This window comes from Spermophilus citellus, assembly GCF_964194105.1.
Source record: "Spermophilus citellus genome assembly, chromosome: 11".
In the NCBI taxonomy this organism is placed as follows: Eukaryota; Metazoa; Chordata; class Mammalia; order Rodentia; family Sciuridae; genus Spermophilus; species Spermophilus citellus.
This window is the reverse complement of record NC_138192.1, coordinates 74,256,929-74,270,454: the sequence shown is the minus strand read 5'-3', so window position 1 is coordinate 74,270,454 and position 13,526 is coordinate 74,256,929. Positions and strand designations below refer to the sequence as shown.

Genomic DNA, 13,526 nt, shown 5'->3' with positions numbered 1-13,526 from the left:
GAAGGTCAGTTAGCTTTTTTCCCAGAAGAACAGGCCTAAGAGTTCCTTAGGTTTCCAAGGCTTGGTGTCATGACCTGAGCTCACAGTAACCATTAGGTTACTTCTGTAACCTTAGTGGCTCAGATGAGTGCTGAAAATAGTGCACTAGAGCCCTGGGCAGGCTGGCTCCACTCTTTTTGAGTTAGCTTTAACAAATACTTGTGGGTAAATAGGAAGTTAGAGTCCATGCCAGGTTTGTTGACATGTTATGTGCTACAGGATGCTTAGCAGTGTCACTACCTTCTAGATGCCTGTACCACGACCCTTCCTTTCACAGGTGTGACTAACCACCAACAATGGCTTCAGACAGTACCAGATGGCTGGTGGTGGGACCGAGGGATGGGTTGCCCCCAGTTGAAAAGCACTGCTGTGATCTAATGCAGTCAAGTACTAGACAAGAACCCCCCCCAAACAGGAAAGTGTTCAGGTTGCTCTTGTAGAATCAAGACTTGTGCTCACAGGATAATGATATGTGAGAATTGGATGGGAAACACGTTTTGACTCTGCTCTCTTCAATTCACCAACATGACAGTGGTAGGAATGCTGTACTTCCAGTTAGTGTTCACCATCCTAATTTTTAGAAAATCTAGAAGTGACCCAACCAAAGTATAACTGACAAAGATAATCCATAGACTTGGCAATTGTGACATAATATGGGAGACACTAAAATGTAAAGAGTTAGAGTGGATCACCTGAGTTCACAACAGGAAACTGGTATGGATGGAGAGTACTCACCAATTTTTCTTAGTGACATCAGGAGAGTAGCTTGAAGTCTCTGAATAGTCATAGTCAGATTCTACTTCTGGGTGGCTTTTCAGATCAGGAGCAACCCTCAGACCTGAGAGAAAACAAATGAGTGCTTAGAGGTTTAAAGCTAAGTTCAGAAGCAGAGAGTTTAGATTTTGTTGCCATCTGCACCTTAAAGCTCCTCTTTCCCTGCTCTCATGCCACTCCCTGACCATCTGGAACCTTTTTCTAGGATATGTCATCAAAATTGACCTATGTTCAATCCCCAGGACTGCAAAAACAAAACAAACAAACAAAAAATCCTGACCTATGCTGGGACTCCAGGTCTTGCTCGATGCCAGGTCCCAGCTAGCATGTTGGATAAAATAACTCATGCGACTTCTCTCTGGTGATGGATATAAATAGTGGACAGAGATTAGAGACCTCTAGGTGAGGCAGGCCCAGCAGAAGCAGCATGCAATAGTTGGAAGAGCACTGCTAGTCCTGTCTGGGCTGCCCACTCATGCGGGCAGGAGGTGGAGGAATGAATTCTCACAATGTGGTAGGATTAGCTGTAGTAGGGCACCATCATCTCAGAAGTAACCCATTTCTACATATTTTTCTTTTTTGTATTGGGGATTGCACTCTGCCACTGAGCTACATCCCTAGTCCTTTTTGAATTTTATTTTGTGACAGAGTCTTGCTAAGTTGCTGAAGCTAGTCTCCAACTTGCCTCAGCCTTCTGAGTAGCTGGGATTACAGGCTTGTGCCACTGTACCTGGCTTCTAAATTGTTACTGAGGGCAATTTACTGATGAGCTTTTCAAGAGTGAGGGCAACAAATGCAATTGTTTCTTTGGGCGACTTTGTCTGCCATGACTTATTGATCATGGCCCTCTTGTCCTCTGAATCTTAATTCAGCTTCAAGTTCCTCAACATAACACATCAATGGTTGTCAAAGCATGGACCCTCAGCCAGCAGCATCGGCATCACCAGGAAACTTGTTGGAAATGCAAAATTTTGAGACCTACACTGGACCTAGTGCATGAGAAGAAACCCTGGGGGTGAGCCTGGCTATCCCTGTTTTTTTTTCTTAATTTAATAAAGTAAAATGATGTATTTGTTTATTAATTTGTTCTGTCAGGCATGTTCATTTTTTTTCTAGAGCATTCGACCTACTAGTTTTTATTCTAATTTGTTATATATGACAGCAGAATGCATTACAATTCCTATTACACATATAGAGCACAACTTTTCATACCTCTAGTTGGATCCCTGTTTTTAATAAGCTTTCCAGGTGACCCCATCCCTGTTGAAGTGTAAGAGACAGTTTCTCAGATCAATGATTCTTAATCCTGATATCACATCAAAATCACCCAGGATGATTTTTAACATGCCTGAGCCCAACCACTAGAGATTCTTAAATTGACCTGGCTTTTGCTAATTGATATTAGTAAAAGCTCCCCAGGTGATTTTTTTTGGAGGGGGGGCAGTACTGGGGGTTAAACCCAATGGTGCTCTTTTTAAGGCAAGATCTAATTCGCCCAGCCTGTCCTTGAACTTGCAATCTTCCTCTGCCTCCCAAGTCACTGAGATTAGAACCATAGTTCTAAGTAGTCACTACCAGTCAGTTGGGGTAGGAAAGAGAGTCCACAACTATTCACCATCCTAATTTTAGATAATCTAGAAGTGACTAAACCAAAGTATAAGCTACAAAGATAATCTATAGACTTGGCAACTATGACATAATTTGTAATGTAAAAAGTTGAATATTATCATGATAGAACATATGAAAAGAAGTATAGCAGAAGAAAAAAATGTAGCAATCAATGGTTTGGGGTTGTCTGTTTTGGGAAACGTATACTCTGATTTTGAAGTGTTATTTTGGTTCCTTAAACCTAAATATCTCTGTGTAGAAGAAATGTAATCCCTTGAGCTATTAGTGGTAGATCAAGCCATCTGTTGTTGTTATTATTGCTTTAGACACCAAAAGGATAAAGAAAAAATGTTAATGGAACATTATTATGTTTTTATTATTATACCAAAAGCATTATAACCAGCAATGAAAACAAAATTGGAAAAAAAAAAGAAAGAAAAGGCTAGAAAGGCAGCCTCAGCCTTTCAGAATATCATTAGCTGATCCCCTACCTCCCCCTCCTGCCGTCTAATGATTGATAAACTCCAGTTAAAGCACCAGGCCGGTCTTCTTTCTCCCTCTTGATTGTTCGGCCTCAGCTCACTTGTTGTTGTGATAAGCAACATAAAAGCAAAAGCTGATAGAAGAGGAAAAGAAGAAGAGCCCACTTCAGGGACATAAATATTTTTGTTTCCTTATTAAGAAGGAAAATTGCCACAACTAATTTGTAACCTAGTTTTCTGGCCCAATTCAGCAGCACCAAGAGCTACCACTGATCAAAGCCCAAATGGTACTGCCACTGTGGAAAGCTGAGACTGCAGGCTTTTGTCTGTACCTACTTCAAGACCCTTAGTTTAAAAAGAAAAGAAAAATAGTGTTCAATAGCAATCCAAACAGGTAAAAAGAACAAAGAAAGGCCTTTTTGGTATGGGACTCTCCGTATGAGGGAGAGTTCAAGACCAGAAAAAGAGGAAGAAGCAACATCTTTACCTGGAGCTCAGAGAATACCCCCAGTTACTTGGTTTTCATTTCCAATAAAAACACATAGAATTTCTGTTCATGTAATTGAAGGGAAAACTTATTCCATGTTTCTTATTCATTTACACTTCAGTCATCAAAATATTGATTTTAAGAGTTATTTGAAGTACAAAAACCAAACAGAAAACTTACAGAATATTCTTCATAAAGCTTAGAGGAAGTCTGTGCCTCCATCCCCCAGCTTTGCCTGAAGAGCAGGGAGAGGAATTTAGGTCAGACTAAAAAGATAAACTTAAGTAAATTGAGATTATCAATCCATTGAGTTCAAAGCAGGATCCAAAAATTGTCAAGTACTTGTAAGTGTGTCCTGGTGACAGTTGGAATCACCTAGTGTCTCTCTGGAAAATTAATCACTGCACAAGGAGATTAGAGAAAGAGCGATATGGAGAACGAAACAAAAGAAACAAGGTCACTTCTTTTAAGTGAATGGATGGGGTTCAAGGACTTAGGCCAGCCACATGATTAAAAAATAAAACTCTAACCTTAAATGGCAGAAATGTCCATAAAATGCCAAACTTGGGGAATGTCCAGCAGGGGCCATAGAGACTTCTCCAGAGATGGGAAGGTTGATTGCTAAGATTTCTGGTTTCAAGAAGTAAAGCAACATGGGGTGTAGAGTTCTCCAGAGGAGTTGGAGCCCTTCCGATATCTGACTATAGAGATATATATTATATCTTAGAGCTTATAGAATAGAAGCTATTCATATTTTCCAGAAAAAAAAAATGAGCTGAGTCTTCACTAGACTGTTTTGAAATAAGATGGGCAAGTGTTTGTTTGGTGGTCATGGGAAGAAAAGAAAACTCCCTTAGTGGGGGTTGCAAATTCAAATGCTTTGGGATCCACCCAGGAAACCAGGTGGAGGATGGGGAGTGGGGAGGCCTGCAGTGAATGAGAGAATGCCCTTCCCACTTAAAGATCCTCACAACACCTGCAGAGGACCTGGGCAGACCTCAGGAAGCTAAAAGAGAGACACGGGACAGAAGGTCCCCAGAGCGTCCATTAAAACCAGCCTCATCGACACCTTGATTTTGGACTTCTGGTCTCCAGAACTGTGAGAGAATAACTTTCTGTTGTTTGAAGCTATAGAGTCTGTGATGATTTGCTATGGCTGCCCTAGGAAACTAGTGTGGGGATTGGGGTGGCATGACAGGTGTTAAGGACTAAAATTACTAGAAGAAAGAAACAGAAAAAAAAGATCAGGAATCTACATTCAACTTGATTTGGCTGCTGGGGAAGAAAAATTAGACATAGGGAAAGCTCCATTTTTTTTAAACAAACATTAATGTATGGATGATTATGTTCTGCGTGTTGCCTTAACCCTTAACAAAAGTTAACTCATTTAAGCCTCAAAGTAACCCTAAAAGGCACAGACCACTATTATTCGCATTTTGCAGCTGAGAAAATTGAGGCAAAGGCGGATTAAATGACTTGCCCAGTGCCACATAGCTGGAGAATGGCAGAATGAGGGTTCAAACTCACATACTTTTGCCCCAAAGTCTGAATCCCTAAATATTATATAGTGCAGCCCCACTTACTTAAACATTTAAAATTATAATCCCTACTTAATCCCTTCTCTCTTTCTCCCTCCTTCCCCTCCCCCACCCTCTCCTTCCCCTTTATATATGGAAGCAAAAATTCTGGCTTTCCCAAATTCTTTCATGTTCCTGGAGCTCTGAAGTTCCCAAAGGTCAGCAGCTGCAGGCAGAACTTCTGGCCTGGCCTAGTGCTTGGTGACCACCCAGAGGATAAGACTCAAGCACTGTTTCAGCTGGGACAGAGTCTTGGTAGGGTTCCCAGTTGGTGATCTGGGCTGAGTAAACTTTCCTGCCCCCCTAATGGCCCTGGCAGAGAAAGTGCATAAAGATGAGGCTCCAAAGCCCAGCCTTCCCCTTCTAACCACCGCTGGCAGATTTCATAGAGCCAGGGTGGTTTCTGGCCGAAGTGACAGCTGGTCAGCAGCCATCCTATCAGAATATGAAGAGCCCAACTCGTGGGAGGTCTGACAAGCAAATGCCACCAAAAGCAACACCGAAAAAGTCAAATTCTTTTCTTGAAGAATAGAGTCTCGTGAACAATTTTTTTTCTTCCTACACCGTATTTAAAATCCTGGCCTCTATCTCCAACACACAGGGCAAGTGCAATAATTTTCAGGCCGAGGAGAGCATTTTCCACTTTGATTCTCTAGTACTTAATTCCAGTTATTATCCCAGTTAAACTTTCACAGAGTTCAAAGAAAATCTTGCCTGATAATTGCTTTCCCCAACTTGGAAGTGAAGGAGGGAGGTTTCCCCTTATCCTAGGAATCAGTTTCTTGCTTGTCTGCGGAAGTTCCTTCACTCTGAACATTTAGGGGCTGTCATTCCATTCACTGTGTTCTCATTCACCCTCCAGCTGGATTTATTTTTTTTGTAATTTATGCCCTGCCTGCTTCCAAAATGGGATTAGAGGTAGCTTCCTACAGCCTGTGCTCCTTGAGGCTCTGTTCATTGGCCATTACGGTATGCCTCTCAAGCCTGGGGCACAGATGGCAGTTGGTTCCACATGAAACTGTACCCATTTGATGGGGAAACAATTTTAATGTTGTTTTTGTGACCACCCCAAAAGCACCTAGCAGAATGTTTTGCACCGACAAAATGCTGAGAAAATGGGGAGGAGAACGGCAGATCGGGAGTTAGGAAATCTTGATTACAGGAAGGTTCCTGCTACCATATGTAAAATGGGTAGAATTCCTAGCCTACTTCTCAAGGTTACTATAATGATAATTATTGCAAGCAAATCAAGGGAAAGCTCTTTGTATAAAGGAGCTTTCACTGTAAATTGCAGGGTATAAGATGTTAGGAAAAGTATAAGATGTAGGAAAGTAACAACTAACCAAGAAAGAACTCCTACCTGTTGGATCATTTTTATTTTTTCTGGTGCTAGGAATTGAACCCAGATCCTCACATATGCTAGGCAAGTATTGTACTACTGAGCTACATCCCTGACTCTCTAGAATTGTTGTTGCTCAGAGAGTTCTGGTTTCCTACCAAGCAAGTCACTTATTTTCCTATAACTTTTACTTAAAAAGATAAAGTTATAATTGTTTATAGTGGCTTTATTCATAATCACCAAGAAAGAAAAACAACCCAAATGATAAAATTATGGTATAGCCATACACTGGAATTCTGCTAAGTAATGAAAAGGAATGAATTACTGATAAACACAGCAATGCAGATGAATCTCCAAAGCATTATGATAAGTGCTAGGAGCCAGACTACCTACTGTATGACTCCATTTATAGAACTCTCTGGAAAAGCCAAAACTATAGGTACAGAAAACCCATCAGTGGTCACTAGGGGCTGAGGGTAAGGGAGGAGGTCCATAAGGGAACTTTTTGGAAAGTTGTGAAGGGAGGTTACCTGGTAGAACGTGTTGGACCAATCTGATCAAAGTACTTGAATTGTATTGTATGTAAATCATACCTTTAAACCTGACTTTTAAAAAGTTACTTGAATTTGAAAAAATATAACAAAAAGGGTTCCTTCTCTTCAAACTGGGCCTATTCCTGGGAAGCAGGGCCAATCTGCCTCTCACCCATCAGGAGAGGGTATGAAGGGAGGGCCTTGCTGTGGATGGGGACCCTTCACAACCATTTGCAGCATTGACCCTAGCTGGTTTTGACACTAAGCACTTGGCTCAGAGTCTATGAAATTAGCAGGCTCTGGTTGCTTGTACCTTTCAACCGTCACAACTTTATTGACGAGAATGGCTACCAGCTGTCACCCTTGCCTCCTCCTCTGTACTTGGCCATTCAGACTTCATGGCCACAGCAAATCAAACTGAGATCCTGCTATGGCTCTTCGTGTTGGGGTTTGAACTCTTGGCCAAATGGCTGCAGCTCAGCTGTTATGCTGCCAATCACCCGTCACTGTGGGTTAAACTTGATAGGCACACCAAGATCTTCCAACTTCTCAGAAATCTAAAAGGCCACTTTCTTTCCACACCAGCAAGCAACAACTCTGGGTGATATTTAGTTCCTGGACTTTAGAATTTCTGGCTTCGTGGGCAAAGGAACAGACTTGCTATCTTCCAGAACAAGTTGCAAAAGGGCCTCCAACTAGTGAGGGGGGAAATGGTGTCAATCATCTATCACTTAAGTCTTAGCAGCTTTGAATTTCAAAAAAAAAAAAAAATTATCCACACAATTGAATCAAGCTTTCAGAACCATGGAACATAGTTCTTTGAAAAAACAAAGGCAAAACCCAAACCAGCTTCCCCTGTTATTATTGTGTTCTAATTTTCCTCTGACAAGTAAGACACAAGTTAAAACTTGGAGAGTTATCTTTTTATAAAGATTTTATTGTAACCATTTGAGATATGACTTAAGCAAGACATAAGTGAAGACTTGGACAGTTCCTTTTTTCATAAAGATTTTATTGTAACTGTATCTAAGACTTGACAGGCACATTTTTCTATGAAAGTAAAAGATATAGTTTCATCTTTTTGAAGTTCCAGCATTCTTATGCTAACCTTAGAAGAGTATTTCACATTTAGAAAGAGATACAGAGAGGGAACATTTACTCAATATCTATCACGTGCCAGATACTGTGCAGGAAGGTTTGCATATAGTATCTGCTACAGAATTAGGCCTTAGTGGGTCCCATTTTGCAGCTGTCAAGACTTAGGCTGAGAAGTTAAGCAGTTTCCCCTAAAACTATATGGCAAATGGTGGCATAGCCAGGATTGAAAGCCCATTATTTTGACTTCAAACTCCACATGCGTGGGATATCAATATTAACTCCTCCCAAAGCTTTGATTGGTATCTTATGTCCGTGCCCAAGATGACAACCAATGGCAGAGTCTGGTCTACTGGAAAAAGTCTCTGAATAAATGCTTAAACTCACAGGATACATAAGGGGAGATAATATATTGGAACTCTGTGTTTCTGTCTCATCTGTGAAGGGGTGATGTCTTCTATTCACAAGAGTCTTTTGAAGAGAAGGCTGATCTTTATTGCCACAGAACAGTTAATTTTTCCTCTAGGTGTTTCTTCACTATTATGTGGTTGAAGCTTAGAGAACTAATAAGCTACAAAATATAATAACATGTTTTATTCTTCTCCTGTAACAAATGGAAGGCATGGCTTAAAGTTTGCAGTGCTGCCATTCCATGCCCTGGGGTGGGGTGTGGGGGGTGTGGGTGTCCGGAGCTGCCACATAGGAGCTGAGCGCCCCCTAGCTTTGAGTGATGGAAATGTGGAGACTGGCTTTCCTGACCAGGAAGCAGGTGAATCCCCATCTCCACTCAGCAGAGGAGCAAAGCTTTGGGAGTGGGCGTCACCCAATGGAGTGGGCTGCTTTCTTGTTCCTTTGTAATACTACCCCTGACCTTTTATGGATAGAATGTTCCATGGAACTTCCCCTTGTGTGTCCCCTATATAAGAATAAATGATTCAAGTGACTCTCTTTCCAACGGATCCCTAAGGTCGAGAGCCGTGCCTGGATTTTGTAAGGGTACTTCTGTGTGTTGTGTGCATTTTTTCACCATTTTCTTCAGTTATTGAAGTAGTCCAGAGTTTGTGAACCCAGCACAGGTCGCCAACTCAGATATAATATGGCAATAGGTGGGTAGCATCTGGGCACGGTCTTTTTATCCCCCAAAGACCTTCTATCTGAGGGTCATAACAGAGAGAACAGATTCTGAACTAAAGAGGCTCTGACCACTGACTTCCTCTGAAGTTTTGTTTGTTTTGTGTTTGGGTATAGGTACTTAGGATTGAACCCAAGAGCACTCTCCCTCTGGGCTACATCCTCCAGCTTCTCCCTCCTTTTAAAAAAATTTTTATTTTGAGACAGGGTCTCAAAAGGTTCTGAAGTTGGCCTCCAACTTGTAATCCTCCTGCCTCAGTTTCCTGAGTAGCTGAGATTACAGGTCGGCCCATCCTGAACTTTTAATCTCAAATCCTGGGGATGCCAGATGCTACACCAGAGTTCCATGGTAAGCACATTTCCCTGCCATGTCAATGACAAGCATATGAAGCCACCAGCCCACATTGACTTTGCAGCTTTCTGTGTATATACTAGGTGGACGGGAAACACCCTGTCTGTCCTCTGGCTTGTGCCATCCTAACATAGCAATAATTTTGTTACACAGCAAATGACATTCTTCTGCATTCCAAACCAAGCCATGAAAAGAATTCTGTTGTTTGTGCCAAAGAGAGATTTGGCAAGGCTCATTTCTTGACAGATACCCTGAAGCCACAGGCCTGGTCTTTTCCCTGCTGTAAACCTCTCGCTATGAGCCACACTTCTGGTGGCTCTTTGTGGGTCCTGACCATGTTCACAGCAGGCACGTTTTCTCAAAGTGAATCATGATGCTTGTCCCCCCTCCAGACATTTCCCCCTCCAAAATGTTAAGCCTACAGCTGTCAGAAATCAGCCCCAGCTCTTCACTGACTAAGAGCTGGAGAGACAAAGACAGCATGACAGTGGACTGAGCAGGACCCCTGGCCTCAGCCTGAAGGGCACCTTATCATCGGGGAAGCAAAGGTTTTAATACAGGGGAGCTAGTTTGCAATTCGCAACTCCTCTCAAGCCCAGGTGTACTACATAATTTTTTCCTCCAGATGTTTCTTTGCTAATGTGAGAATTCTAGCCAGAAATGCCAGGAAAGAGGAGGTGGCCGCCTCCTGCCCTGTGGCCAAGAAACATTTGGAACTTGTCTTCTCTCACACCTGTGCTTCCTCTGACAAGGACTCAAGCTTGAAGAATTAAGTTTTTGTGAAAATTGAAGAAGAATCTTTCTAAGAAAGAGAAATGGAGTAAAGAAAAAACAGAGTGGATGTAGAACAACAAAAGGAGACACAGAAAGAAGGGACAGAGCCATGCTTGGGCCCCTGGTTTGTTCCATGTGGACCTTTCTCCCAACATCCCTCTTGCACTCCTCCTGTTTGGTTTGTGATCAACAACCCACATATGCACAACTTCATCAAAATGGAAAAATATCTACGTGATCATCTCCACCTGCATGAGCGATCTCAATGCATAACCTGGGCTATGTTATAAAATGGGTCTTGCCTTTGCATTGTTTTAGATTTTATAGAACTTCTTTACAATGTCTATTGACACAATAGAGATTTCTCATTTATTCAAACAGGGTCCCTTGAGGGAGAGTATATTTTAGAGTTCTCTACATTGGAGTTAGAAAATTTGAAGCCCCCAAACAAATCCTATTGTTTACCATAATGGCCCCAGCATACAGCTTGTGCTTAAATGAAGCCCAGTTGAATAAATGAATGAATGAAAGAAATGCCCAGATTAAAATGAAGTTGTCCAGGACGCCTACAGATACTTGCAGAAATCTGATTCCAGGAAATTGTTGCACTCACCTAGTTTTTACCAATCCACCAAACATGCTGAAGGAAATAAGCTAGAAAAGGCTAGCAGAAAGCCCTACCCTGAAAGAGCTTAAACATTGAGAGGGTTACAAATACAAAAACAAACAAACAAACAAACAAACAAACTTTGGCAGAGTCAGGCCATCTCCATGTGGAGCTTGCTTTCCCTCCCAGAAGCAGCATTTAAAGCACTCAGGGTTCCAATCACAGGCCGTTTAAAAATGCCTGACCACAGACTCAAGGCGCCCCCTTGGCCTCTGCAGTGTCACTGCTGACACCCAGAAAGGCATCAGAGGAGAAATGCCATTGATGTTGGCGCTATTGTTATCTTCTGGTGAGGGCTGTATTGTTGGCAGGGCCCAGGAGGGGTGTAGGCAGTGAGCAATCGGAGAGAGGAGAACAATTTCTACAGAAGCAAGGAGATGAAAAGGTGCTGTAAACCAGTGGCTCTCCTGCCTCTGTGTGTGTGTGTGTGTGTGTGTGTGTGTGTGTGTGTGTGTAAGAAGGGAGGCAAGGAGACAAGCCGGCCCCTTCTGGGAGACACTCTTTGAAATCCCGTTCCCAGCTCTTAGGGCTCCACGGTCACCTACTCAGAGGACATTGTCCACTGCTTTACTCTTTAAAAAGAATGAATCCTGAATTAGAGGGCAATTTTAAAGTCAGTGGTATAAAAAAAATCAAAGAATGAGACAATATAGATCTTTTAGAAATTCCCTGTAGGTAGTTTGTTTTGATAGTATTCACTGAGGAATATGCACTTTTTTTTTTTTTAGTTAGATGAATGCAGTTAAATTCACTCTGTGAAACGTAACAGCTGATTTTAAAAAAATAATAGATTAGTAATGGAGTAAATACAACTTAATTTTTACTTAGAATAACTCATCTATTTACCAATTTTAAAAAGGACATTCTTTTAATTCTTTGGCATTTAAAAGGAATGCATTTTCCCATGACAAGAGAGTATTATCAAACTTCACCAATAATTAAAAAAAATACCACTTTTGCCAAGGTGACATTCAAAGTCGTTCTCCCAGCCCCCAAAGGAAACTGGCGAACAACCCATTGGCACAGGAGCCCACGCTCCCTCACCCCAGGTCTCCCCACAGCTCACAAAGGCCCTTCATTACCTGCACGGTTAGACACATAGGAAATGTGCCCTCGTGTACCCGGGGTGTTTAATCCACATGTTTTCTCTTCCAGCATTTGATCACCGGCTGGTGAACTGTTTGGGCCCACAGAGATCTCCAGACCACCAGCTCATGTATTTAAAAGGCATCTGTTTATTTTGAAAATGCAAATACGGCCTACCTCAAAGACTGACAGGCAAGAAGTGACCCACTGAGCTCAGGGAGACGCTTCCAGTCTGAAGCCCGGACCCTCCCTCCATCACACCAAGATCACTCCACTTAACCTAAGCCTGGGAATCCCAGGGAAGGGCCCACAATTAAACCGAGCAGTCTCATCTCTCAAGAATCAGCCAGGCGGATCGTTTTACCCCCAATTTAAAGCCCTGAAGAAGCCACTTACAAAAGGACCTTGAGCCTTTGAAACAGAGGTTCCTCCTCTGAGGGCTGCCTGGAGGAGGGCCCCATGGTGGGGACACCGGCTCCTACCAGTGGCTGCCCAGTCCTCACAGGGAGAAAGCCCGGGAAGGTTAATACCGACTTTGATCTCTGTCAAGGCATACCAGAAAGAATTAATTTACATTTCAGATGAAAAAGGTTGACAGCATGAAAAGGCAGCTTGTTGCTGGTATGTGAATGTGCAGTAATAGATCGGGAATTCTGAGAGGAAGTTCTGAGGAAGCTGAAGGGATCAGCCACGCGGCTGCTTTATTGGGAAGGAGATGAAAGGAAAACAAATTTCAATATGCGCTGCTCTGCAGCAACATGTAGGCCAAATGCTTCCTAAATTTCAAGGGCTGCTCTTTTTAAAAAATATAACATATCTTAGTGACAACATTTTTAAAAAATGACTATATGATCCAGAACTAGAAATACCAACAAATGCATTTCACAGAATTTAAATTCCAAATAAAATGATTTATTGAAAAAATAATCAATTAGAGGTTAATCTTAGAAAATAATGAGAGGTGGCTATGCTAAGATATTCCTGAGCCTTTTCCTATAGGTTTCAAAATTGAGGCGACTGCTGTGTCGGGGTCTTGTTCCACTTGGAAATGTCCTAGTGGCAACAGGAGGGGCTTGTAATGAGAAGATCATGCTTTGGGAAATCCGGACCCCAAACAAAGTCCAAATGTGTTGCTTTGCTTTTCAGGTAAATATAACAATGCCTTCAAATCTAAGCTTATTGAGGAAAACATTCTTAAGTCAAATATTCTGCCTATGAAATCGCAAATGCTGCCATCCTATTTCTGGAATGCAAAACCACTCACCAATTCCAAAATGTTGTGGAATTGGCTGAAGGAAAGAGACATTGTTTGCTTTCCCTTTGGCTGCCACCAGGGAAGTGGTGGCATTGGTGCCACCTTCATGCCTGCCTAAGACCCTGCAGAGTTGGTTACTGTGTGTCCCCACATCACTGGATAGTTGGGATCACTGGCTCTGAGGCTAAGGAAGAGGGGTGTTTGCAAAGCTTTGGGGAATAAAAAAAAGAGGAGGCACTTTAAAGAAATGAGTCCTGTCCAGTTCCACAAGGCACCCAGCCGGACGGTGCTACACTGAGCGGATGTGATGGTCACTGTCCTGAGACC

General features: G+C 42.2%; 1 protein-coding gene across 1 annotated transcript in view; it reads right to left on the bottom strand.

The window, feature by feature from the left end:
* MYO3B (myosin IIIB) overlaps nucleotides 1-13,526 on the bottom strand; it is a gene marked incomplete at its 5' end in the record, with an annotated part of 464,298 nt that overhangs the window by 135,681 nt on the left and 315,091 nt on the right. Inside the window, one exon of the mRNA XM_081260604.1 lies at nucleotides 775-877. Coding sequence (XP_081116730.1) covers nucleotides 775-877 — 103 coding nt within the window. The remainder of the gene's footprint in view (nucleotides 1-774; nucleotides 878-13,526) is intronic.